The sequence below is a fragment of the Notamacropus eugenii genome, chromosome 6, assembly GCF_028372415.1.
Source record: "Notamacropus eugenii isolate mMacEug1 chromosome 6, mMacEug1.pri_v2, whole genome shotgun sequence".
NCBI lineage: Eukaryota > Metazoa > Chordata > Mammalia > Diprotodontia > Macropodidae > Notamacropus > Notamacropus eugenii.
In genome coordinates, this window is record NC_092877.1 from 31,067,232 (window position 1) to 31,094,114 (window position 26,883).

General features: G+C 39.2%; 1 protein-coding gene across 1 annotated transcript; it reads left to right on the forward strand.

Moving 5' to 3' along the window:
• The first annotated feature begins 2,808 nt into the window (after window positions 1–2,808).
• CSRP3 (cysteine and glycine rich protein 3) lies at window positions 2,809–23,426 on the forward strand. The gene is made up of 6 exons (XM_072619359.1): window positions 2,809–2,934; window positions 11,186–11,329; window positions 17,246–17,414; window positions 18,378–18,507; window positions 20,595–20,688; window positions 23,094–23,426. The coding sequence occupies exons 2-6, from the start codon at window positions 11,218–11,220 to the stop codon at window positions 23,168–23,170; spliced, it is 582 nt and encodes a 193-aa protein (XP_072475460.1). The 5' UTR covers window positions 2,809–2,934; window positions 11,186–11,217; the 3' UTR covers window positions 23,171–23,426.
• Window positions 23,427–26,883: the final 3,457 nt, after the last annotated feature.

The following is a 26,883-nucleotide window of genomic DNA, read 5'->3' on the forward strand; positions in this document are numbered from 1 at the left end:
GTTCAGAGACTTAGGCACACGCTAAAAAATAACCGAGTTTTCCCTGATTTCCTTGCGCCCAGGAAATCCAGAGAATTCCCAGGTCCACTGCCTAACCAATGGACCGACAACCTGAGTCTCTAACTTTCTAGTGCCCAGAAAGTTCAAAGACTTTGCCTGATACTGGGACCTGAAGCCAGGTCCAAAAATCTGCTTCCAAGGTGCTTGGAGAGCAAGTATGGGATAGGGAGAGGGGGAGGCTTACATACCTTCCAGTTTGAGCAGAAGAACTTGAGATTAGCAGCTTTCCGGGTCAGGGAACCATAAATGATGAGGTTGAGGGGTGAAGGGGACCCCAAAATACCAACAGTCCAGGTCATGCTCAAATGAATTTGACTCAAGCTTTCTTAAAGCCAAAGAAAACAAAGTTTATTAAAGATTCACCTAATTGGGTTGCCTCTTAAGGAGCCTAAGCATTTGTAATGCTTGTATTCACAAGCAGGCCAGACAGAATCTCAGCTAGACAGAGTCTGAGCTGGATTGAATCTGAGCCTCTCTCATTTATTCTTAAAGGACTAGAATTCTGCTCATCTTTAATGTCTCTGGTTGGGGTCTAATAGATAAAGCTTAAATCTTTTCATATTGCCAAAGGTCAGAGGGAAATTCATCACCTTAGTCATTTTACTCATAAAATGACTTAAATAAGTAAATTATTTCTATAATCCAATTTAAGATCTCCATCTGTTCTGAAAATGAAACAAAGCTTTTCCATAATGTTTAGGAACATATTTAGTTGTAGTGACTATACCTTTTAAATGGAAGACATGAAGAAAGGAGAAGAGGCAAGGGAGGAGAGAACTGAGAAGAGGGTAGGGAAGGAGAGGAAAGGGGAGGAGAAGAGAGGAAAAGAAAGGGGAGGAATGACATAAACTCCCAGGAGGGGACTGGATCACAGGTACAAATAAAGGATTTTGCTTTGACAAGGAAGAAAGTCATTTATGAGTATTACTGTAAAGATAAATCAGTGAAAGAGTCCTAGCTTCCAGGAGCCCTGGAACAAGCTGCTGCTCTTCTCTGTTCCTCAGTTTCCTCCTCTGTCAACTGAAGGTGTTGGACTAGATGATCTCAAAGATCTCTTTGAACTCTAACATTTCGTGATTCTTCTGCATCTATGATGCCTAGATAAAGCTGAAAATATAGGTTTCTTTTTATTTTTTTTTAAAGCTAAGTCCAACAATTTAAATAGATATGCTTAAAAAAATTCTTTAGGATCTGTTCAATGTGCAGTAGGGTAATAACAAGAATAAGAAGCATTTATGTGGCCTTTACATTTGCAAAGCACTATATATATGCATATGTATATGTATGTATATGTGTATGTCATTCACTTTAACTTCAAAGCAAGTCTGTGAGGTAGGTTCTGCAGATATTATTAACATTCCCATTTTATAACTGAGTCTCAGGTTAAGTAGTCTGCTTACAGTCACAGATCTAGGAAATGTGAAAGCTGGGATTTGAACCCAGGGCTTCTTGATTCTAGCCCTAGTAAACTGCAAGAAGCTATATCATTCTGTGGACCTTAAGGGATACCTCCACTGAGAAAACTGGGAGTTTCCAAAACGGAGCACAGATGTCTATTTCTGTCATCTAGATGAACAAAGTAAAATGTACTTGTTCTCATTGATTTCTAAAGGAGATCTAGGACTAGCTTGTAACCTGTAACTTTAGATCAATTCAAACTAATTCAATTCAATCCAAGAAGTATGTGTGTGTGTGTGTTTGTGTGTGTGTGTCTATGTGTGTATGTAGTGCCTGCTATATGGCAGATACTCTCCTAAGTGCTAGTGATACAAAGACTAAAATAAAACATTCTCTGCCCTCAAAGTATCACATCCTTTTGGTGGGTGAATATGTGTTTGATGTAAAACGTGTGTTACTATATATACATTGTCGTGAATTTTCAATACTGTCATGCTAATTTTAAAGGAAAGTTAATATCTTAAAGTATGTACCAACCCTTTGTGTGTGGATATTTTACAATACATGCATACATACATGTGTACATATACAAACATATGTGTGTATGCACATAGGCACATATACACACTGGGAAGATAATATATGATATAGTCAAAAGGGCACTAGAGGAAGTCAAGAGGTCCAAGTTCTAGTCCTGTCTCTGTCACAAACTAGAGACTTTGAGTAAATTATTTTCCACCTCTTGCTTGCGATTTCTCCATTTGTAAAACGAGGTAGTTGGACTACATGACCTTTAAGGTCCTTTCCAGGATAACATTCTACAACTGTATGGTCACTGACTTGTAGGACCCTGATTAGCTGACCCACATTTTGTAGACTTCATTGAGATTATGAAAATATCCTTTCCAGTGTAGATAGTGCTTATTTTTAGTACTTGCTTCTTAATCCTAGCATGAGGACTGGACCTGAGAGTTCCAAAGTGCTCTTGGATATGGGTCATGATTTATTTGTAGGTAGTTTGTGTACATTTTCTGGAAAGGTCAGAGGGGTTGGGGAGAAGAGCGGAAACTTTTAAAATATGTATATTTAATCATTAAATTACATTGTGTTGTCAATCTTACTTCCTCATCCCCCACAAACACACCCCTGGTACCACCAAGCTCATCACTTGAATCTGGGGTACTAAGGCAAGGAGTAGTTAGAAAATTCAGGGATGACATTGTTCTTCCCTAGATCCACAGCTGGTGTGTGGGGCGGGGGGAGCAAAATTCAAGGCTTTGCTCACAAGTTATTTTCAGCAAGCTGATAACAGTTGGGTTACTCATCGCTTGTTCATCCCTTCACTCCTGTGCTTTCCCTCCCCACTCACCCCTCCCCACCATGGGGGGCCAAGGCTGGTGATTGAGTGCCTTGAGTATTTAAAGGGGACCCTGGGATTCTCTGCCTTAGTTGAACACACAGAGACCACCCAGGGAGGTAAGTAGATACACAAAGGAATTTACATTTTTCTGTAATGAATGAGGTGGGAGGGTGTGCCATGAAAAGTTTTGGCTATTGGAATGTGATTGGGTGTTTTGCAAGGGGTACATAGCAATGGTCCTGCTCTTGAAATACGGGGCTGTTTCAGGCCACAAGTTCCAAAACAACCAAGGCTTGGAGAGGGGGTGGGGGTGATTAGATGTCCTTGAATGGATTAGAAAAGCCTTTGGCAGGCTTCAGTGGGTCTTCGCAAAAGCCCCTTAACCTATTTTCTTTGGACTCCAAAGGCAGTTGATGGTGAGATGAATGGGTCAGGGAGGGTTCTCTGCTGGTGTCTACTGCTTGTTTTCATAGTGGAATAAATTTTTATTCCCTCACCACCCCTCCACAGAGTGAAATGTCACAAACAGATGATAGTTGTACAGTAGACTAGATTAGATTACCAGAAGTCATGAAGCTTAGCCCTGCCTCTTATTAGCTGCTGACCTTGAGTGAGTCCAGTCCCTTTGCTTTCTGTCTCAGTTTGTCAGTTTCCTCATCTGTGAAATTCACACAAAGCCTTGCCTGAACTCTGTTGGAATATCAAAGGGGGTCCTAGTACAGAGATGTAATAAGGTACATGCAAATAGCCCAGGATCTGAGATTCAAATCTGCTTCTCTTGTTACTTTGGGTGAGTCAATGCACTTCATTAGGCTTTAATATCCTTCACTGTCAAATGGATGATCTCTAAAGCTTATGATTTGGGACTATTCTTATCTGGTGAAGAAGCAAAAGACAGAAACAATAGAAACCAGTCTCTCTAAAGCATGCTCAATAAAGCTTCAGGTACCCCAAAGAGCCCTAGGGGTGTGGTTGAAGGTGGATATGCCTATACTAGGCATAGCATTGCAATACTTTTCTATAGGTTATTTTCAAATGAAGAAATTCTTGAGACTAAGTGATTTATTTGCCCAAGATCTCACAGTTGGCCAGTGGCAGAGCCAGAATTTGAACAGGGTTCCAACTTTCAATCCAATGCTCTTTCTAGGGATTCTTAACCTGGGGTCATAAACTTGATTTTTAAAACTATTGCAATATATTTCAATAGAATTCATTTCCTTTGTAATCCTTTCAAAACATTTTATGCATTTAAATATATTATTCTAAGAAGAAGGGGTCCATAGGGCTTACCAAGTGGTTCATGGGTATCTAGGGGAAAGAGGATTAAACATTTTTAAAGTACCTATTATGAGTCATACATTGTACTAAGCATTTAATAAACATTTCATTTGATCCTCACAATACCCTTGTGAGGTAGGTGCTTCTGTTATCCCATTTTACAGCTGAGGAAACCAAAGCAAAGAGAGGTTAAATGATTTGCCCAAGGAAACATAGCTAGTAAGTGTCTGGTACTGGAATTGACTTCTGGTCTTCCTCATTCTAGGCCCAGCCCTCTATCAACTGTGCCACTCAGTTGTCTCTGTTGACTTTTAGGAGAAACAAAAATATTGGAGAGAGGGGTGGGAGAGACTCTCAAGAAGGGAAGAAAATTAGGAATCAGTAGTGCTGGGATTTTCGTCTCACTTTTGACGTTTACAAGCTACCTATTAGTTACATGACCTATAGGTAGAGATGGTTTGAAATCTTGGTCCCTTGACTCCCAGTTCACTGAACATAAATTACCTCATCTGTAAAATGAGGATAATGCTTCCTCTGGTCTGTGTCACAGTTCTCAATTCGTCTGATGATCTGAAAGAGAAGGCACCAGAAAAGTTTAGTGGATTGAGTGCTTAGCTTAGAAACAAGAAGCCTTAGACTCAATTCTAACCTTTGTAACTTTAGGTGGTTGACCTTGAGTAAGCCATCTAATCCTGTTGTACTCAAATAAATCCTTAGGACTTATCTATAGAGTATAGAGTAAATCTGAGTATGAGGAAGCATGACAAACTAGAAGATATAGGATAATTTCCCCAAACATTAAATATTACTCAACAGGGAAGCTCAGTTTCAGTAATAATATTGCTGGTACTTAGAGGTTCTTCTTATGAAAGAGAAGAAATCTATGTCCAGTAAACCAATCAACAAACCTTTCTCAGGGACCATCCATGTGCTAGGTACTGAGGATGTAAAGACAAAGACAAACAGATTTGAGTCCTTGCCCTCAGAGTGCCAGTGCTCCTCAGCAAAACAACATGTTCCCAGACAAATACACTTAATGCACACATACCTGTTTTGACTGGTCCTGTGATTTCATCAATTTAAGGAATCTCCACAAGAAAAATACCAGGACAAATCAACAACTTTTATGTAACTTGAGAGTTGTCTGGCGTACTGAGAAGTCAAATAACTATTCTAGGATCACAGAGAGTTGCGTAAACTATGGGACTTGAACTCAGATCTTCTTAACTTTAAGGCTCGTCCTTTATCCACTATTCAACATTATTTATATGTGAAATACATTTTGTTATTTTTCAGTTGTGTCCAACTTTATGACCCCATTTGGGGTTTTCTTGGCAAAGATATGGGAGTAGTTTGCCATTTCTTTTACAGTTTATTTTGCTGAGGCAAACTGGGTTAAGTGAGTCACCCAGAGTCTACAGCTAATAAATATCTGAGGTTGGATTTGAACTCAGGAAGATGAGTCTTCTTGACTCTAAGCCCCAGTGCTGAATCCACTCACCACCTACACATAAATATAAAGTAATTTAGTAGGTGCTGCATAACAGCTTCCATCGACCAACCCAAGAGGTAGGAGCAAGTCTACAAATGCTTGATTCTCTGTCTTCTACAGGGCTACAGCAATCAAGGGATATATGTGTGTGATATGGGACCTGTTCTGATGTCTTGAACTAGAGCAGCCAGACTTGTTGGGAGGGCCATATTTATTTATGCTTAGAGAATAGAACTGAAGCATCTAGATAAAAATGAGTGTAAGCAGTGTGGCATTTCTATGAGACTCTGGTCTTTATTCATCCTTCTAGTCTATGAATCAACAATTTGGGAAGTTTTGATAGTTTGTTCTGTGAAGTCTGGATTCGGTCAAAGGGCCACCCTTGAGGACCTAGAGGGCCACATGTGGCCTCAAGTCTGCAGGCTCCCCATTCCTGGTTTAGTCTGACACCCTCATTTTCCCAACCTAGACCCAGACCTAGAGAAGGAAAATGACTTGGCCAGTGTCACACAGTAAATTAGTCTTAGAGATGGGGACTAGAGCTCGCTCCCTTGACTCTGAGGTCCAAGGATGATCACTTTATTTTTCCATTGGAAAGTACTTAGAAATCTTCTAGATTCTAAATCTTCTAAGCTATATCTATAAATGAGAAAATCAAGGCTCAGAGAGGAAAATGACTTGTTCAAGGTGACACCGGTAGTGAGGAACAGGACTGGGAATTGATTCCTGGTCCTCTGAAATCTGAGACAGTGTTCAAACTCAGTCCTCTGACTCACAATCCTGCCATCTTTTCCATGGCATTATACTTCCTCCCCCTCTAATTCAGGACTCCACGTAACAGTAAGTCTCCTGAGCTCTTCTAATTGTTTGCTAGTTGGAAACATGGTGTTTCTGAAACCTGATACATGTCTTTGGCTTGTCAATATCTTTTCTGTGGCTTAGATTCTTTCCCTGAATTCATGTAGACGAGATGACGCAGGATGGAGGGTGATCCAGGGGAGAATAAGTATTGAACTGTAATGGTCTGTTTTGGCTACTTTGCCAAAACACCTTCTCTAAAGCTACCATACTTATAACTTAAATGATTGCCGACTAAATCCTGACCCAGGAGAAGTATAATCACTAACTAGCTGTTTTACTTGTTATGTTTAATTATCTTCAGGTGAAGCCTCTGAATATTTTACTTTTTTCCCCTTTTTTTGAAACCAAAAAGATTCTCTGAAACAGAGAATCTTAATACTTAAAACATAAGTACTTTCTACTTATTTTAATCCAAATTAATTCTAAGTAGCATTATTCCAATGGTAATCATCCCTGCCTATGATGCCTATCTTGATAGCAGTTTAGCTGTGGGTTAAGAAATTGGTCCTGTGAAAAGGTTTAATCTCATTTGGACTAGAATTGAGCATTGATGCCAAAGAAAATCCAACTGGGAAGCCTGGAGACATTCTGTCCCCTTTCTATGGGGACATTAGATAGGTCTCACTTTTTTTCAATTCTCATACTTCCCTGCTCAGATTCCTATTTTCATCTTGACCCAAGACCCTGTCAATGACAATGTAGACATGTCTAAAACCAACACAGAGTGGTCTGAGGGTGTAAGGGTGTTTGTGATAAATGTGACAGATGGAACTCAGCGACAAACTGACCTATATTTGGTGACCTACGCTAGCCATATCACACTGATAAACAAATGGTGTTTCCATCAAAACTTGGCCTGGAAACTCTAACATTGAGAGCCCCGTTGGAGGAATGTTGAGATGCAGGAATCCCACAGAAATGCAACAGGCTTAAAGGTCCATGTGTGCATGCCAGGACCCTAAACGCCCTTCTAAATAAATGACAGCTGTTTAATTCACTCCTGAAATGACACTCATATGAGTCCCTTACATTAATATAGCAATTATACCTTTCAAATTGCTTGGACATACTGTCCTTTTGGAGCCTTATGATAATTCTGGGTAAGGTAGGTAGGACAGTTTATCATAGTATTATTTTGGAGGGTGTACATAGAAGGGAAAGGGTCTAAATTGGTTAAAACGCTTGCCTAATATTACATAGCTACTTAGTGGCAGAGACAGGACTGGAACCCAGGTTCTCTGACTCCCAGTTGAGTGTTCTGCCCACTATGTTAACATGCTTCAGATTTGCTGGCTTCAGAATAAGAAATGATTGTTATTGACTGTTTGTAGTCTCTGTGGACACATTCCTGTCTGCACACACGGAAACTAACACCTGTTCAGTAGAAGGTTTGAAGACTCCCAATTTTTGCTACTTCTCATGCATGGATAGCAGAAATGGGCATCCTTTAGAAATAATCTTGGATGTGATACGTTACCTGATGGAGAATGTTCTACTCATTTTGAAACGCGTGTTGCCAATCATAGTCCCCAAGAGGCAGATCCATAGCCCATTATCTTTTAGGACGTGGAAGTGAAGTTCATACTGTAGATCTGAAATGAGAAATCCTATCCAGGGTCAGTTTGTAAATTTCCACATCATTAATCTCATCAATTCCACTGTCATTCTTGAATGAAATCAATTTACCTTACATTGAAAGTTGCAAGTAAAATAAGCATGAACAAAAATAGATTGTTTTCTTATTCTCTTGCATAGTTTGTCATCTTTCATGATAGAAGGTTGCATCTTTGATATAGAGGTGATAGCTGATAGATGTATCCCCAAAATGAATTAGAAGGCAGCATGATGTAACAAAACAAGCATTTTAAAGGGATTTGGTAAACCAGGGTCTAGTTTGGGGATTGACTCTGTCTCTAGCTAATTGTGTGACCTTGGACAAATCAATTTCACCTCTTTTGAGCCTCAGTTTTTCATATCTCAAAGGAGAAGGTTGGGTCAGATAAGCCCTAAATCCCTAAGTTTATCATTTACTCTAGATCCAAAATGAACAAGAGGCAGCACATATATAAATACTATACATAGAAGAGAAAAATATCTGGCTGTGGACAAGACAATTTTCAGTATAAACAGTAACTTCCTTTTTTGATGGTGACATTTAGTTACTATTTTTAAGGCTTTATGAAAAAAACATGTCTGTGTCTGTGCTAAGATTTTGAAAAGACTGAGACTGATATATTCTTCCCTTCTTGTCTTTGGGTCAGTGAAGAGGGGGTGGATGGGACTTGTACTTATTTCTTAGCTACAACTTAAGCTTTGAATTGAATTTAACAAAATATTTATTAAGCATCTGTTATGTGAAATGCACTGACTTTGTGCAATATGATCTGGACAAGTTGACCTAGGAGTATTCAATGATACTCATTAACTATTCTAGGGAAATGATTTCCTTCCAAGAAGAGAAAGGTCAGAGCCAAAAGCTCAGAGTGGTCTGATAATATGCCATGCAAATGACAAGCTGACATTCCAGGCACCCTGGTATAGTGCAAAGAGCCCTGTTATCCAGGGATCAAAAGACTTGGGTTTGACTCCTGGCTCTGTAACTAGCTGTGTGACCTTGAGCAAGTTACTTTGCATCTTCAGATCTCTGCCGTCCCCCAGCCCCCACCCATCTCTCTCTCTCTCTCTCTCTCTCTCTCTCTCTCTCTCTCTCTCTCTCTCTCTCTCTCTCTCTCTCTCTCTCTCTCTCTCTCACACACACACACACACACACACACACACACACACACACACACACAATGGTACAAAGATCAGTCTCTCTCTCTCTCCTTCTCTACCTCCCCCACCCTTCCTTTTCCCTCTCCTTTGCCCCCTCTCTCTCCCTGTCTTTCTCCCTCCTACCTGTCTCACTGAATCTTAGAAGTCAAAGCCCCTGAGTGCCACTGAACCAGATTAAAATGAATTGGGAAATGTTAAAAAAAATAAATGAAGCTACAATACAACATAGATGATATTTAATTGATGTTTTCTAAGATAATACATGGCTGCAGGAAATTTGCTTCCTTTTGACTTTGACACCATTGCTAGCATAAAAAGTTGGCATCTAAACCAGGAAAACTTTTCTTCATGGCCTCTCTCTGATACTTACTGGCTGCTTGACACTAATAAAGTCAAGACTCAAGGCAGCTCTCTAAGAATGCAAGTTAGACTGAAGCTTTGGTAATAGAGTTTCCTCACTAGGGCATTTCCTTTACCAATGAAATCACAGATCCAGTTCCCATTTCAAGAATACTTTTCTAAATAATATTATTTTGTATAATAAATAAGAAGAATCAAAATTGGGCAAAGCAAAGGAAACCAGAGGATGATTTATTCCCTCACAGTAAGGAGTATTTCAGAATCTGTGTCAAGAATCCATTAGTGCCATTCTAGACTGAAAGAATGGAAAATGGAATTATATTGTTTAGGAGAGAAAATGATTTTAAATAGCCCTCCTCAACTAATGCCATCTGCTAAACTTAGCGCTTAAGTATGGATTACAACAGTTTGGTAAACTCTATAGATAAGCAGATCCCATGTGTCTTATAGTTAAAAAACCTTCACAGTTGTGTAGTATTTTATATGTTTCCAAAGTACTTTCACTCCACTGTCTCATTTGATCTTCTTAACAACCCTGTGAGGTAAGCAGGGCAGAGATGATCATTTCCATTTTACAGGGGAGGAGACTGGAATAAATTGCCCCATGTGAGTGGGGATCCACTGTGTTACTCTAGCCCAATCCTTGTGAAGTGAGGAAAGCATTTTTGTATATCAGATTTTACATATCAGAGATTTTCAAAATCAAATTATTTTCTTAGCCAGATAAACTAGAGGGAAAAGATGGCTATGATGTAGTTTATTTCAAATAATTTTATTTCAAATTTCAAATTTATTTCAAATAATCAGAGATACTTGAGCCTGAACACTTTCAAGTGACAAGGAATCTTTTAGCTTCTGCTAACCTTTTGAAGGAGCTTATTAAGTTTTGTTGTTCAGTTGTGTTCAACTCATTATGACCCCATTTGGCATTTTCTTGCAAAGATATTGGAGTGGTTTGCCATTTCCTTTTCCAGATGAGAAAACTGAGGCAAACAGGATTAAATGACTTGCCCAGAGTCATATAGCTAGTACATGTCTGAAGTCAGATTTGAACTCAGGAAGATGAGTCTTTCTGAATCCAGACCCAATGTTTTATCCACTGTGCCAATTGAATTGTCAGGAAGCTCCAGCTGTTCCAATTGTCTAATTCTTTGATGTGTTGAGTTGAATTATGTTTCTCTAATAATTTTCACCCTTTAGTTTTAACCTCTCCCACCTTCTAGAGTCAAATAAAATGGGCATAATCTTCATTTTGTATGATAACACTTTAATTTTTGGTTTGAATGAGGCAGTGGAAAAACACCACTAGATTTTGGAGTAACAAGACTTGGGGCCGCATTCCTTCTCTGATATTTATTATCTATACATGGGAAAATCAGTTAACTTCTCTGGGTCTTGGTTTCCTTGTTGAAGGATAAAATAAATGCTTGTTAAGGTCTTGTCTGTCTCTAAATCTATAATCCTATGAATTCAATTTTTTGTTCGAGCTGAGATTTACTTGTTGAGACAAACTTGTATGGAGAAAAGTGATCTTACAGAAGATTTGTTCCACTCTTGGTGTTTCCTGAAAGTATTTTGTGTGTGTGTGCGTGTTCCCATAGGCTGCTTCTAGAATTCACTGAGAGCCTTGAAGATGCCAAACTGGGGTGGAGGAGCAAGCTGTGGGGCTTGTGGAAAAACAGTCTATCATGCGGAGGAAATCCAGTGCAATGGGAGAAGTTTCCACAAGACTTGCTTCCACTGCAGTAAGTTGGGTGACAAACCCTGGGTTTAGGTGGTGCTTCCAAATGCACATTGGATACAATGAATGAATGAATGAATGAATGAATGAATGAATGAATGAATGAATGAATGAATGAATGCAGTCAGTGAAAAAGCCTTTATTAAGTGCTTGCGTTGTATGTCTATCACTGACATATTAAATGAGGGGGAGGGTGGTTAGAGTTCTTTTTGTCCAGCTAGATTGTGAAGGGTCTTGGACAACAGGCTAAGCAGTTTAAACTCCATAGACCCAACGTAGCAGAGGGGAAGGGGGAGAAGGAAATGAGCATTTATATAGTGTCTACTGTGTGTTAGGCACTGTACTAAGTGCTTTAGAAATATTACCACATTTGACCCTCACAACAACCTTGCTATTACCCTCATTTTACAGTTGAGGCAACCAAGGCAAACAGAGGTTAAATGACTTGCCCAGGGTCATACAGCCAAGAAATATCTTGAGGTTGGATTTGGAACCCAGGTTTTTCTAATTCCAGGTTCATTGTTCTATCTACTCTATCACCTCCCTGACCAAGAACAGACACAGGCTTTGGAATCAGAAGACTTGAGTTCAAATTCTTGATGTCCTATGTACTTACTAATTCTGTGACCTTGGGCCAAGGTATATTCCATTTGTGGGCCTCAGTTTCTCATCTGAAAAATGAGGAATTTAGATTAGCTAATCTCCAATATTCTTTTTAGCTCTTGGGAACTTTATCATGCTGTCATAGGGAACAGAGAGTTGGCATCCAAGACTGGAAGACCCAGGTTCAAGTCTCTCTTCTGGATATATGACCCTGGATATAATTCCCTTAACCTTTCAATACTTTAGGCAACACATTGACAGTGTAAGTTGGGGAGAAGATGCTGAAGTTCATTAGTAAAAGAAGCTTTTCACATGGAACATCCTACACATATATGGTTCCAGTTCCAGTCCCCACCCTACCTTGTGAACTTTATTGGATGACAAAAGGGGGACTACCTACCCTGTGTCTTGTAAATGATGTCTGCTGGTTCCCATTTTATCCATGAATAAACTGGGGCTTAGAAAGATGAAGACTTTCCCAAGGTAGTCCAGATAGTAAATGGCAGAACCTGTGTTCCCATCCAAGCTTTCTGCTTCCAAGTCCTTCAAGACACACTCTATTAAGGCCCTTTCCAACCCTCTGAGCTCCTCAAAATCTCTGAAAAGTTGCTAAAACATGGATTTCTGTAACAGTAATACATCTAAAGGACATATAAGATGACTTTAGAAAACACTTCACCATCCTACAACTCAAACCATTAGCAAAATTTACACCTGTCTAAGAGTGTGTTTCTTTTTTCCATTTTATGTATTTTGTTCTGTTTTAAATTCTAATTCATTAGCTCTGCCCATTTGAGGATTTTCATCTTTAAAAGCAAAATAGCTAGATACTTAAAAAACTCCTGATGTGAGCAGATCGTGGGGTAATCTGTTAATCCAGCAAGTCATTCCACTTTGGGCACTGGTTCCTAGGATTTTCTTGGGATTATTGGCCTATCAGGTTATTCTCACAGGCACCGAATATGTCACTATGGTTAGAAGCTTAGAGTGATGAAAAAGACAGCACATGTCTGGTGCAAATGTTATCATTAACCAGCCCCATTGGTGCAAACTTGGTCATAAATCAGCCCCTAATGGGATGAAGGAGGCCCTCCTTTCCAAATCGCTCCTCATCTGGGTCTCCCCCATCTTGGTAGGCCTGGTTTCAAATTTAGCAGGCCAGTTCCTGCCAAACCTCTAACTCCTCTGTGCTCCTCATGGACTGCTAAGTTATGCCATATCTGGGAGCTATTTTAATAACACTTCAAGGGCTTTAGCTCCATTTGTTACAGTGAAAAAAGAGACTCCATTCCAGAAATAGGAACACTGCATCTACCCCCATGGCTTCCATTATCTTTTACCCTCCTTAGTGACTGTAATTATCATCATAAAACTGGGGAATAAATGGTCATTCTCAGATGAAGGCAGATTATCAATGTTTTCAGTTTTGTGATGAGAGATTTGTTAAAAGTCATGTCATACAGAAAGATTTCTACCATGATAATCCAGGTTTCAACAGCTCTAGTGAGACTATGATGGATTTTACAAATTCATACAGACAGAATCCTGGAATCTCAGAAGTGGGAGGAGTCTTGTGAGTCATCTAATCCAACTCATACCCCACCCAAGAATTCTCACAAGATAGTAAAAATTCATTTTTAGCCCATGATAAACAAAGCTTTTGAGGAGATCTTTGTCTTTGTCTCTTAATAAGTGTGGTTGATTAATTGATGATAAAGAATAAAAAATTCCATATGTCTGGAATGCTCTCCTTCTTAACCTCCACCTCTTAGAATTCCTGGTTTCCCTTAAGACTCAGCTCACATGTCACCAGGATGTCTTGCACTGGTCCCACAGCTACTAGCGCCATCTCCCCTAAAGTTACCTACTCTGTATGTCTCTCATATGTACTGACTTTTGTACATCTCCCCCAGTAGAACAGTAATTAGCCCAATGTCACTGGATAATAGAGCATGTGATGGAGGGAGTTTGTGTAAAAAGACTGGAAAGAAAGGAAGGGACCAAGTTGTAAAGGACTTTAAAAGTCACAGAAAGGGTTTTCTACTCAATCCTAGAGGTAATAGGGAGCCACTGGGTATATTGAGTAGAAAAGTGACATGGCCAGACCTATATTTAGGGAAATCATTTTGGTAGCTAAGAGGAAATTACTTAGAATGAAGACAGACCTGATGCACATTATTGCAATAGTTGAGACATGAGGAGATGAGGCCTGCACAAGGGTGGTGGCTGTACAAGTAGAGAGGAGAGGACATATAGGACAGAGGTTGTAAAGGGAGAAATAAGAAGATGTGGCAATAAATTGGCTACGTGGAATACGTGCAAGAGAGTAGTTGAGGATGACACTGAGGTTGTGAGCCTGGGTGACTGAAAGGATGGCAGTATCTTCAATAATAATTTGAGAAGTAGGGAAGAAGGGAAAGTCTGAGAAGAAAGATCATGGGTAGTTTTGGACATGTTGATTTTGAGATGCCTCCTGGACATCTAGTTGGAGTTGTCCAATAGACAACTGTTTATGTGAGATGTTCAGGAGAGAAGTTAGGGCTGGATATAAAGATTTGGGAATGATCTGCATAGAGATGATAATTGAGCCCACAGAACTGACTGGTGAAGTCAAATTAGGTAGTATATAGAGAGAAGAGAAAGTCTGGGACAGGGACTAAGGGATCCCCAAGATTGGTAGACATTAACCTAGATGAAAAACTAATAATGGGGACTAAGAAGTGAATAGATAATAATTTAGCTCATTGGAACTGATAAGGTCACCAAATAAGAATAATATAGAGAGATACCCAACATTAATGGGCATGACCTGGAGTAAAATCCAACAAAGGAGACTAAGATTGAGCAGGAGAACCAGCAGAAAAGAGAGTCATGAAAACCTAGAGAGAAGGGAGTGTCTAGGAGAAGTGGGTGATAAACAGTGACACAGCCTGTAAAGGAGGATTGACAAAGGGTCATCAGATCTATTGATTTAAACATCCTTGGCGACTTTATTGAAAGCACTTTCAACTGAATGATAATGTTGGAAGCTAAGTTGCAAACAGAGGTGAATTCAGTCGAAGGGCCACAGTTGAGGAGCTAGAGGGCCACATTTGACCTGGGGGCCAAAGTCTCTCCAATCTAGTGAGAAGAGAAGAAGGGAAGCACTGAGTATAGAAATCTTTGTCAAGGAAGTATTCACAAGATTTAGGATTACAGTGAGAAAGGACAGATCAAGTGAGGGTTTTTTGAAGGATTTAGATGGGCATGTTTATAGGCAGATGGCAAGGAGTCAACAGAATGAAGGTTGGAGAGAGTGGATATGACAAAGGAGGCTATCTTTTGGAGAACACGGGAAGGGATGGGATCAAAGCTGCACGTAAAGGGGTTTGCCTTGGTAAGGAGAAAGGCCACCCCAGGAGGATATAGTGGGACAAGAGATCTGAATGAATTGAGATGAAAATGAGAGAAGAACAGAGTGCTTTTGGTGGACGGCTTCAATGTTTTTCAGTGAAATATGAAGGGAAGTCCTCAGCAGAGGGGTGGGGGTGTGCAAGGATTGTGAAGGAATGAAAAGATTTATTAAAGTTGCAGTGGTAAAGAGAAAGAGAAGAGAGGAAGGGAATAACCTACTATATCCCAGACACTGTGCTAAACACATTTTACAATATTATCTCATTTGATCCACATTTTAGGGAGAATTAAAAGGATTGCCAATATTCAACCAGGGCCCAGTGTAGATTATGTACCATAAATCCATAGTGATTACAGTCAGTAGAGTTCCATAACTTTTTATAGTTCTTATCAGCAGCATGTGAATAAAAACAAAGGCAGCGGAGGGTGGTAGTAATCCAAGATGGGGGTTTGGCAAGGCATGTAGAAGGCGAGGAAAGAATTCAAACGCAGAGGGCAGTGTGGAGTTGAACTCATTCACTTTTGAAAATGTCCCTTTTTTAAGATGTTCAGTCTCAATCATTGAATGCCTAAACATGTGTGGCCTCTATCATATACTTATTATGTATTCGTTTGGGTCCAAGTTCTTTTGCCAATTTCATTTTCAATTTCTTGTCAAATTTCCATTTCCTCGTATAACTCAATGTGGATTGAAGTGATGAGTACACTAGCGGTGTTTTAATGTTAATAATAATCATTCAATCAACTGTTAATTATCCATGAAAATATTTTTCAAAGGTTTTAAATGACTAATAATAAGAAAAAATGCAAATTAAAGCAACTCTGAAGTTTTATTTCAAACCCAGTACATTGGGAAAGAACCAATCTGATCCAACAAAATTAGAAGCAACTCCAGTTGGATGGGTTATGGGAAGACAGGCACACTTTACTGTATTGTTCAAGTTGTGAATTGGTCTAACTGTTCTGGCTGATGATCTAGAATCCTTACAAGAAAAATAACTAAACCTTTCACTCTGAAGAAGCAGTCACAATACCAGCACCCAATTGGTGCATGCCCCAAGGAAGTCAAAGACAGAATAACAGACTCCATATCTAATGAAACATCTGTAGTGTGGTAGCAAAGACCTAGAAACAAAGTGCCTACCCATCACTTGGCCAACCAAAGCGGTATATGAATGGAATGGAATGTGTCTGTTCTGTGAGAAATGACTATGGAGAAACTGAGAGACATGAGAAGATCTGAATGCACTTTGAATGCGTAAAGAGAGACATGGTTGGGAGAATACTCTGTGAGATGATTATAATAATTGAAACAGAAAGGAAGCCAGACTCTGGATGGTTGAAATGACAAATCTTGGTCATGGAGAATGGTTAATGAAACATATCACCTTTTCACTGCAGAGAGGTAGGGGGCAGACAATGGGGGCAGAATATTATATACACTGCCAAATGCAGTGGTTTAGCTGAACTGTTTTTCTTTGTTACAAAGAAGTATTCCATTTTGGGGAACAAAGGGGAGTATCTGGAAATGATGGTAATACAAAAATAATACAAATTAAAATGCATTATTAATTCATGAAAACAAAAGATAGGTAGTAATTGAACAGCACTTGAAGCAAAGTAATTTATAAATATATCACAACTACCTTCGGAGACAGATGCTATTATTATCTTCATTTTATAGATGAGGAAACTGAGGCAGATAGTGGTGAAGTGACTTGCTTAAGGTCACACAGCTAATAAGTATCTGAGACCAGATTTGAACTCAGTTCTATCTGACTTCAGATCCAGCATTCTATCCACCACACCACCTCCCAATCTCTCATGCAAACTTGATAATGAACTTATTTTAAAAGTGACTGCTTAGGAGAATTATGATATGCTGACATAAGCAGGACCCATAATACCAAGTTTCCTCTTTCAGTGGCTTGCAGGAAATCTCTGGATAGTACAACAGTAGCAGCTCATGAATCTGAGATCTATTGTAAATCATGTTATGGGAGGAAATATGGCCCAAAAGGAATTGGATTTGGACAAGGTGCCGGCTGCCTTAGTACTGATACCGGTGAACATCTTGGATTGCATTTCCAACAGTACGTTAAAATCCTGTCACCTCTCTCTCTATTTTGTTGATGTTCTATTACCCAATTATTAGGGCACTTCATTTGGTTTCCATAACGATGCTTTCTGGATGTGGAAGAATGGACTGTAGTGTTGATGGGTCTGTAATGGGGATAGTCAACTTAACCAAGTTTTTTTAAAAAACAATGTTCCATTTTTCTAAAGACTCTTTAAATTATCTGCCATTCTAACAGGCAATTACTCTTACACAAGGTTCTTGGTTTGCATGTTGATGGAGAACCTGAAATGTATGGACTTTGAAGGTTTAGAGACCTTCACAACATCTCCTCTTTTAACCTTTGGTCTCCCATTAATGTCAATCACATTAATATAGGTAAAGTCATTACTGTACTGTACATTCTTATCTTTATAAGGGATACAACAATTCCCTCACCGGCTCCCCAGATTTTCACCCCTGGGTCATAAGATGAATAATTACAAACTATCCAAAAGGATGAGTTATAATAACTGTTTGTTGATTGACCTTACAATGCTGTTTGCTTTGTTTCTGATCTCCCACACAGGCTCCATCCTTTGAGTAAAATATGGTAGATTGAATTGCAAAGGGAAACTCTACATGCTTTTGGACATGTATCATCAATCCATTCTCACCCTATAATAAAGTTTTCAAATTTCTCTTTAGAGAGGAAGACAGAATGCTTCAAATCACTATACATGTAGAAATAGGGCCCCAAGCTGAAATGGAAAACTAGAACCTGGAAGCATAAACTATTAGAACTGGAAGGGCCCTTTAAAATCATCTCATTCATCTCCATCATTTAACACAAGAGATAACTAAGGCCCAGATATGGAAAGGGAGAGTCAGTGGCTGAACCTGCTCTTTCTACTATAATATCTGTCTCAGGAAATTAATTATCATTGGAGAAATGAATATTGGTAAATTGTGGACCACTAACCTGTTATTTGTCCATTAGGTCCCCAAAGACAGCTCGGTCAACTACCAGCAACCCTTCCAAATTTACCCCCAAGTTCGGTGAGGTGGAGAAATGCCCTCGCTGTGGGAAATCAGTCTATGCTGCTGAAAGGATAATGGGTGGTGGCAAAGTAAGGAGAACCTTCTTCTCTCTTCATTTTTGGTGGCAAACAGCTTTTGGTTGCATTTTGAATTCAAGAACCCAGGATACAATGAAAGAAATTCATATTACTAATTGTCTATGACCATCATTCTGAAACATACCCTGAAGTATGAAATTGAGTTAGCACTTTTGGGTTTGGGGATGTGTGGGGGCCGGGGAAGGAAGACCTTTAAAATAAAGAGATTGATGATTCTCACCTCTGACATAATTTTAGAGTTAGTTATCAAAAACAGAAAATAAATGTCCCTGAGAAGAGCCATAACTAATAATTCTGGTGTTTGGGGCAAACACCAGAAAATGTTCCAGCCCAAGACAACAGATCTCACAAGAGAAAACTCTGTAGAGGGGACAGATGTGAGTATAGCACCCTGTGATGGGGAAGATTGAGACCCTGGATCTCCTCTCCCCCAATCCCTGACACCCTACCCCTAAGGAAGAACTAGGAAAGGCTATTGCTATAAAAGCTGCAACTGGGGAAGAACTCACTTGGTTTATGGAAAGTGAGAAGGAAGTATGTCAATCAAAGAGCATTTATTAACTGTGTATGGGATACCAGGTATTGTTCTATACATTGGAGATACAAATAAAAAAGCAAAATCCCTCCCTGTTCTCAAGAAATTTACATTCTAAGGGGGAGAGGAAGACAACTATACACATATGAAATATATACAAATTTCATACAAAGTAGATAAGAAAATAATTTTTAAGGGCGAAGCTCTAATAACAATAGAATTTATACAGTGTGTTAAGGCTTGCAAAACACTATCTATCTATCTAGATGTTATTTTATTTCATCTTCACAATAGTCATGTGTGTAAGGGGCTTTTATTATCCCCATTTATGGATGAGGAAACTGAGGCTCAGGTAGGATGATGATTTGTTTAGGGTCTCACAGTTAGTAAGTATATCAGGCAAGATTTGAACTTAGGTCTTCCTCTCTTGAAGTCTAACATTTTATCTACTCCAGCTCAGGGGAGAGGGATAAGGGAATATGGGAAGGCATGGGACATTCAGTTTCCTATTTTAACTAATTTTTCTTTTTTGTGGGGGGCTGTTCAATACTTTTTTCTTTCTATTTAAATAATATTTTATTTTCCCCAATTACATGTAAAACAATTTTTTAAATTGAGTTCTAAAGTCCCTCATTCTCTCATTCCCCTCCTCCTTCCCTGAGTTAACTAATTATTCTTGATAGTTACCTTGCAGGGTTTTTCTTTGAGGAATACTTTATAAGCCTTCAAAGTAGGTAGATAGATAAAGCATTTATTAAATACTTACAGTATTTCCTACTGTCAAAGGAGTTTACATTCTAAAGGGGGAATAAAATACATAAAGAGGAGCAAGAAAGAGGGGGTGAGGTGGATGGAGCTAGGAACTTTCTGGTGAGGGTGCTGGTGAGGAAGTATAGAAGTCCTTAGAGTGAGAAATGGATCTGGGAGTGAAATGAGTGTATCTTTGGTACCTTATAAAATGGTGGTCCAAGCCAGGGACTCACCAATCAGAGGAGAGGGCTGCAAAACAAAGGCATCTTCAGAGTGAGAAGGCTGCTGGCATGAGATGGAAACGTCTAGAGAGTCAGGAATGGAACTGAGAGACTCTTCTAAGTGAGTTATTCAAATTACTGTGATGACTTGGGATAAACCCACAAGGTCACTTTCATCTGAAATATCCAAATAACTAAAGCAAAAAGATTTCAATAGGTTGAATTACTTGGATGACTGGCACTTTTCCTTTCATCCTGGATACAAGCTTAATTTGATCAATTAATTAATCAATGTCATATGCTTGCCACACACTGTTAGGTTGTTACTTGGATGATAAAAACTAATGAACATGTTCAAACCAAGCTAGCCTTCCTTGCTATAACGAAACACATTTACTCATCACTCATTTTAAATTTAATTGGCTTTAGCTGGATTTTTCTTCTGAGCCCATCCTGGATAATAGCCACCTATATTCTCTAAAGATTGGTTGGCTCTTTTCCTATGGCTTCAGTCACTGTCCTGTAGTATGAAAAGCCTGGTCATTTCTGACATCTTCCCTTCTACTCCTCAGCCATGGCACAAGACTTGTTTCCGCTGCGCCATCTGTGGGAAAAGCTTAGAATCCACAAATGTCACTGACAAAGATGGAGAACTTTACTGCAAAGGTGAGTGAGAGGAAAGGAATATGAAGTTACATCACGGGTATCTCTGTGCCAGGGGCTCTTTTTGCCTTTCTGTCAGTTAAGCCTTCCGAGCAATCACAGGATTTGGGGTCTCTGATAAGGGCTAAGGTGGCTTCAGAAGAGAGGACATGCCAAACTCAACACAGTTTTAGTCATTCTGTCCATTTCATCCCTTACCCAGAACCCAGCCTGGACTGAAGTCCTAAATCCCATACTTTGATGGGGGGCGGGTCAAAAGGGGAGGGAATTAAGTGTTACTATGACTGGAGAAGCAAATGATATATTCTCAGGCCCTAGAAATTAGCACTAAAAATGCTCTGAAGCTCTCATATGTAATTCTGTTTGTCTATAATGAAATCTCCACCTTCCACACATCTTTTTGGCTGCCTGTGCTTTTTGGCAACAGTACTCTTTCTCCTTTCAGACACCCTGCCAACTCAATCTCTGGCCCTTATCACCACACTCCTCAAGAAATTCTGGTCTCCTCCTAAGTGGAGGAGAAGAGTGATCATTGACTAACTTGTCTCGAATGTCACATCTCCCCTTCATTTCCCTTGCATTGGCACAGACTCCTTATTTGATGTCATCAGTGTGGGAACTCCCTTCCTGAATCTGATTCTAATACATCCACCCCTTCTCAACCAGTGTCTATATGTTTTCCTAAACCCTCATAGGAGTTAGAGATGGAAGGACCCTCAGAAACCATCCATCCCTCCTCTCATTTTACAGAGGAAAAAACTGAGGCTTATGGAGGCTAAGTGATGCCACGGGTCACGTAAGCTAGTAAGCTTCAGAGGCAGGATTTGCCACTGACCCAAGCAGCTTTGCCCAAAGAAGTTTTCCTCTGGTTCTTTGATTATTTCATAAATATCGGTGAATCACTGGGGCTGACTTTCATATGTTACTCTCACTACCCGGCCAGCCCATCTCTTTTTTTGCCCATAGATGGTCTTTTAATGTTTTCTGCATCACTTCCCCAGCACAAATCATTAGTGATGAGGTCTCCTAGTTACAGCCAGCATGGGCTCTTGTGCCCTCTGGGTACCCCACACCTAATTCCATGTAAATCTCAAAGATTTTTACATAGGGTTGCAAACAAATCACCATATACCTTGTGTTCAGCAACTCTCTTTTATTTACTTGTTCCAGCAATGTCATTTCTATTCCAGTCATAGTTATTTTTTCTCAATCTCATCCTCCACGACTCTTTTCTTATTGGCTTTTCTCTCATGTAATTGAAGAGGAAATGTGCCTCTTTTCAGAAATGTGAGGTTTCATTTTCTCTATAGTAAGTACTGCCTGGCTTCCAAGGATGAATGATGGATTTCCCCCAGATCCTAGATTTAACACTACTTGGACATTGGTCAGTGGCAGACAAAATAATGGTTCTGACTGAGCTCTAGGTTCTGATTCTAGGATCTGTCACTATCTTGCTGTGCGATCTTGGATAAGTCACTTAAACTTGAGCCTTATATTGCACTCCATAAAATGAACTGATTAAGCCAGAGGATCGTTAAGACTTTTTCCAGCACTTTTCTTCTAGAATTCTCTTACTTTTCACCACCCAACCTAACCATTGCTTCAAAAGTCAAACACTATCATGAAAGCATGGGATACCTACTGATGAGTGGACACAGTAAGAGCTGGTATCAGAACTGAAGTTGGCCCATTTTGTTTCACCCCAAAAGTGAAATGCCACCCAGAGTTTAGGCCTTTAAGAGTTTTCACTTCTTGTCCACACAACTAACTACAAATCATAACTACTGGTAAGGTTAGGATGATTTCCTCTTGGCAGACTACCTACACTGAAATTTCTTCCTGTAAGTTAGGCAAGAGCTTGTCAGTTACACATTCAGCTTAAACCTTTTAAGTGGATACATAGGTAGGTCCAGTTTTAAGAAAAACATTATTTAAGATACAGGTAGATCCAGATTTAAGAAAAAAAAATTTAAGATATTGGTAGGCTTACTTTTAAGGAAATCTACCCCAATCCCCACAAAAGAAACAAAAAGAATACCAAAAACCCAGTTGCTTTGGGGGAGATCATTTACATTATTGAAGCCCTCTGAGATTTTAGCTTGCCCAGACAGGTAGGTGTAAAGAAGTGAGCAAGAGAAGGCTTTGAGCACATATGGAGTAGATAGTTCTAGATGTCAAGACTCTCGTCATTCATTAAGGAGGAGAAGCTTGGAATTCTGGTATTTACTGGCAATAGAACCATGGAGTCCCAACCAGAATTCACAGATATTTTCAGAAAAATACCTATTGTGTAAAGTGTATTAGAACTAACAGAGAAAATGAACTCACTGAATCAGAATGAAGTAATACGACCTCACTGATGAAGCTGTCTTCTGTCTTTTTCCACATTCTCATCTCCTTTCTTTCAGTTTGCTATGCCAAAAATTTTGGCCCCACAGGGATTGGGTTTGGAGGTCACACAAAACAAGTGGAGAGGAAAGAGTGAAGTCTATGAATTCTGGGCATTTGATAACGACTTTTCCTGGCATAAAGTTTTGATGAGTAATCTCACACTGAATAACACCTTTTCCCAACAATCGTCTTTGAAGCTGGACAAGATTTCTTTCAGAAGCAGCTGATGTACTAAGTGATGCCAGGAAAGTCTTGGGGAGAAAATACATTTCAGTCTATTGTGTTACAAATAATTTAATTGTTGAGCTACTTTTGGGATTGATAAATAAATGTTAATTGGTGCCAGTGGATGTCTGGTATATTTTTTGAATTGACTTTCTAATGGGGAATGATTTTTCATGGGAAGTGAATGGAAGGTTTGGAAGTTGCAGGGCAAAGATTTCCTTGCACATGGTAGGTGTTTAATAAGTGTTTGTTGAATTAAAGAAAAAATAAGTGAGGAAAATAGCTGACTAAGGAAAACAGTGGAAGATTCAGATCATTTTCCCAACTTGGAGAAAAATTCACATACGGATGAAAAGAAGATGAGGGGATGAGGGAAAAGAGAAAATACAGTACCCATTTTTAAGCAGAAAGTTAAAAGCATGTTGTTGTTGGAAAGGAAATATTTATCTCACCCACCAGCTTTTTAATCCTGCATGTTTCTTGGAAATCCAAACGATAATAAATGGTAGATATTGTTTACTTCATAAACCATTTTAAAAGGCTGTTCCTTTATTCTTGGACTTACTCTCTCATTTAAATGTCTTTTATTTCAAATTATTAGAGTGGAGCTCAAACTGCAGCTGATTTTGAAACTCTTTCCTCTTTCATACTACCCAGAGATGCAATGTGTGTGTGTGTGTGTATGTGTGTATGTGTGAGAAAGAGAGAGAAAAAGAGAGAGAGATGATAGAAAATAGAAGTTAAGAAACCAGAATTGTAGTTCTACCTCAACTACCATGTGATTGTATAGACTTGGACACTTCCCTTCTCAGTTTAATCATCTGTAAGATGAAGGCTTTGGACTAAGTTATCTTTAAGACTCCTTCTAATTCTAATAATATTGGCAGTATGTTATAATGGGAAGAGTATTTGGAATCCAAAGATTTGTATGTGAGTCCAGATTCTCACACTTCATAGCTTTACAGGCAGATAATAACTAGCATTTATACATCACTTTAAAGTGCTTTACCTATGTTTTCTCAGTAACCCTGGGGAAGTCATTTAACTACCCCAAGATTCAGTTTCCTCATTGATGGGGATAATAATGTTTAAACTACCTGCTGAACTGTATGGTTCTGTGGAAAGTGTTTTATAAAGCCCTATAAAACGGGAGATGTCATTAGCATCCATGGTTCTACATTTTCATTAAACTGCCTTTTTCTACATTGATCCCTCATTTGAGCCAAATTATGAGATATATTCTTAATACAAACAGTAAAATAATCACCTCTATTTTTTGATTTTCAACTCATGTTTCGGAGTTAATTAAAACAAAAGAAAATGTATGAGAATAGGAGCAAATTAAGCGACAAGAAAAGATTCCCCCATAAGTTACCATCAGTAAAAGGAGAGCACATGCACATGCCCACACAGAGAGAAAGAGAGAGAGAGAGAGACACACAGAGAGACAGAGACAGAGACAGAAACAGAGAGAGAGAGAGAGAGAGAGAGAGAGAGAGAGAGAGAGAGAGAGAGAGAGAGAACAGAGAGAAAACATGCATGATAAGGAAACATGCATGAAGGGACACATACTACAAACCATTTAGTTAGGGTTTACACATGTAGGACACTGACACAGACATTCACACACACACACACACACACACACACACACACATCAGTGGTCAATGTGGCCAGGATAACTCACACCTGTAATGTTACTGGGCTGCCAAAGTCCTCCAATGATATCGCTGCTCAGTTCTCTTCTGGGCATTCAGTATCGTGTCTCTTCTCTGTTGACTTGTCTTTCCTGGATATCTCAACTGGTCTCATGATCTTCAAGCTACTTTAAGCTATTATTTACCTGGCTTTAGTTCTTCAGGGCTATTTGCTACTCTCTGCTTTTATCTAGTAAGATGAGATGGCTAGAAAGCATCTACTTGTTAAGTGCAAACTGATATTCTTTTAGTGTATAGTTAAGACTATGAGTCACCAGGATGAGTAGGGAAGAAAAGTAAGCAGGATACACTGGGCTAAGTTGAAGCCTATTCCAACCAGCACCCTGCCTCCTAGGCAAACCTGCAGTCCTAGGCTCCAGACAACCATTTGACTTAGGATTAAAAGTTCTTTTAAAATTCTTGATTGTTTTCCCATGTTTCCAAAGCACATGTTGTGGCCTCTGTCCTCAAAATTCTACTACATGGAAGCCTCACTCCCAAGCTCCTCTTTGACTGATATGCAAATGAAACTAGGTAAAGCTGGAATGATCCCTATTTCTGTTTTTGTTGTACATACCCACCAGTAACAAAACCTCTCACTTTTTTGCCATGCACAAAATCTCATAACTCTCCCTACATGTAAATTCTATGAGAATCAATGAATAACAACAAATTATTAAGTGCCATTGTGAATCAGGTATTGTGTCTCTTAGTTAGAGACACAAAGACAAATATGAAACACATATTACTCTAAGGAAAAATACATTCTATTGGTGTAAACAATATATAAGTAAGTAGAAATAACATATATGGAAGGCAATTTTGGGAGGAAGAGTACCAGGAAGTGATTAGGGAAGACTTCATGTAGAAGGCGGCATTTGAGCTGAGTTTTGAAAAAGACAAGTGATAGAAAGAAGTGGAGACAAGGAGAGAGTATATTCTAGGCATAGGTTATAGATAGTGAAGGCACAGAGATTAGAGATTGATTGTTATATGTAAGGGAACAGCAAAAAAGAATTTGGTAAGAGGAGTAGTGTATAATATGGCTGGAAAGGTAGGTTAAAGTCAGGTTGTGAAGGACTTTAAATGCCATATAGATGTCATACCAATCAAACTTACCAATGAATTACTTTATAGAGCTAGAAAAAATAACAGCAAAATTCATCTGGAGGAATAAAAGGTCTAAAATATCTAGAGAATTAATAAAAAATATTGGAAGGAAGGCAGTCAAACTGCTTTCCAGTTTTCCCAGTAATTCATTTAAATGGTGACTTCTTGGCCCAAAAGTTTAGGCTTTGGGATTTATCAAACACCAGCTTCCTGTGGTAATTTACTACTGCATATCTATTCCACTGATACACCATCACTTTTTAGTCAGTAACCAGATTGTTCTGATGCTTACTCCTTTGTAATATAGTTTGAAATTCGGCACTGCTAGGCTGCCCTCCTTCATATTTTTTTCATTTATTCCATGTGGGAGGAGTAGATAAAGCAAGAACAAGCATGGCACGTGTTGCCAGTACAGATTGACCTTGCTGGAATGGAGACTCTGCGTGGTGAAGTTATGTGAGAAAGAAGTGTTAAGATGGAGCCAGGTGATGAAAGACTATTGAAAGTGAGCTCAGGAACTACAAAATGACAGATAGCTACTGCAAATTCTTAGACAGAACAAAAGAAAATAGGGGAAATAAGGTAGCATTTGTGTATCGATGGAGTGGAATAGTATTAACCACTTAAGAGGCTGTCCCAGTAGACTAAATGTGAGGGTAGAAAGTCAAAACATCAAGGATGATTCCAAGAATCCATGACTTCCAGTCTAACACGAGGGAGATAGGAAATGGTAACATGATACTGACATAAAAGAGGAGCCATTTGAAGAAGAGGC

Excerpts from the sequence above, each read along its gene's own strand:
- CSRP3 (XM_072619359.1), top strand. The coding sequence starts at position 11,218 with ATGCCAAACTGGGGTGGAGGAGCAAGCTGTGGGGCTTGTGGAAAAACA. Across the intron at positions 11,330-17,245 it reads CAAGACTTGCTTCCACTGCA|TGGCTTGCAGGAAATCTCTG; the intron begins GTAAGTTGGGTG and ends TTCCTCTTTCAG. Across the intron at positions 18,508-20,594 it reads GGATAATGGGTGGTGGCAAA|CCATGGCACAAGACTTGTTT; the intron begins GTAAGGAGAACC and ends TCTACTCCTCAG.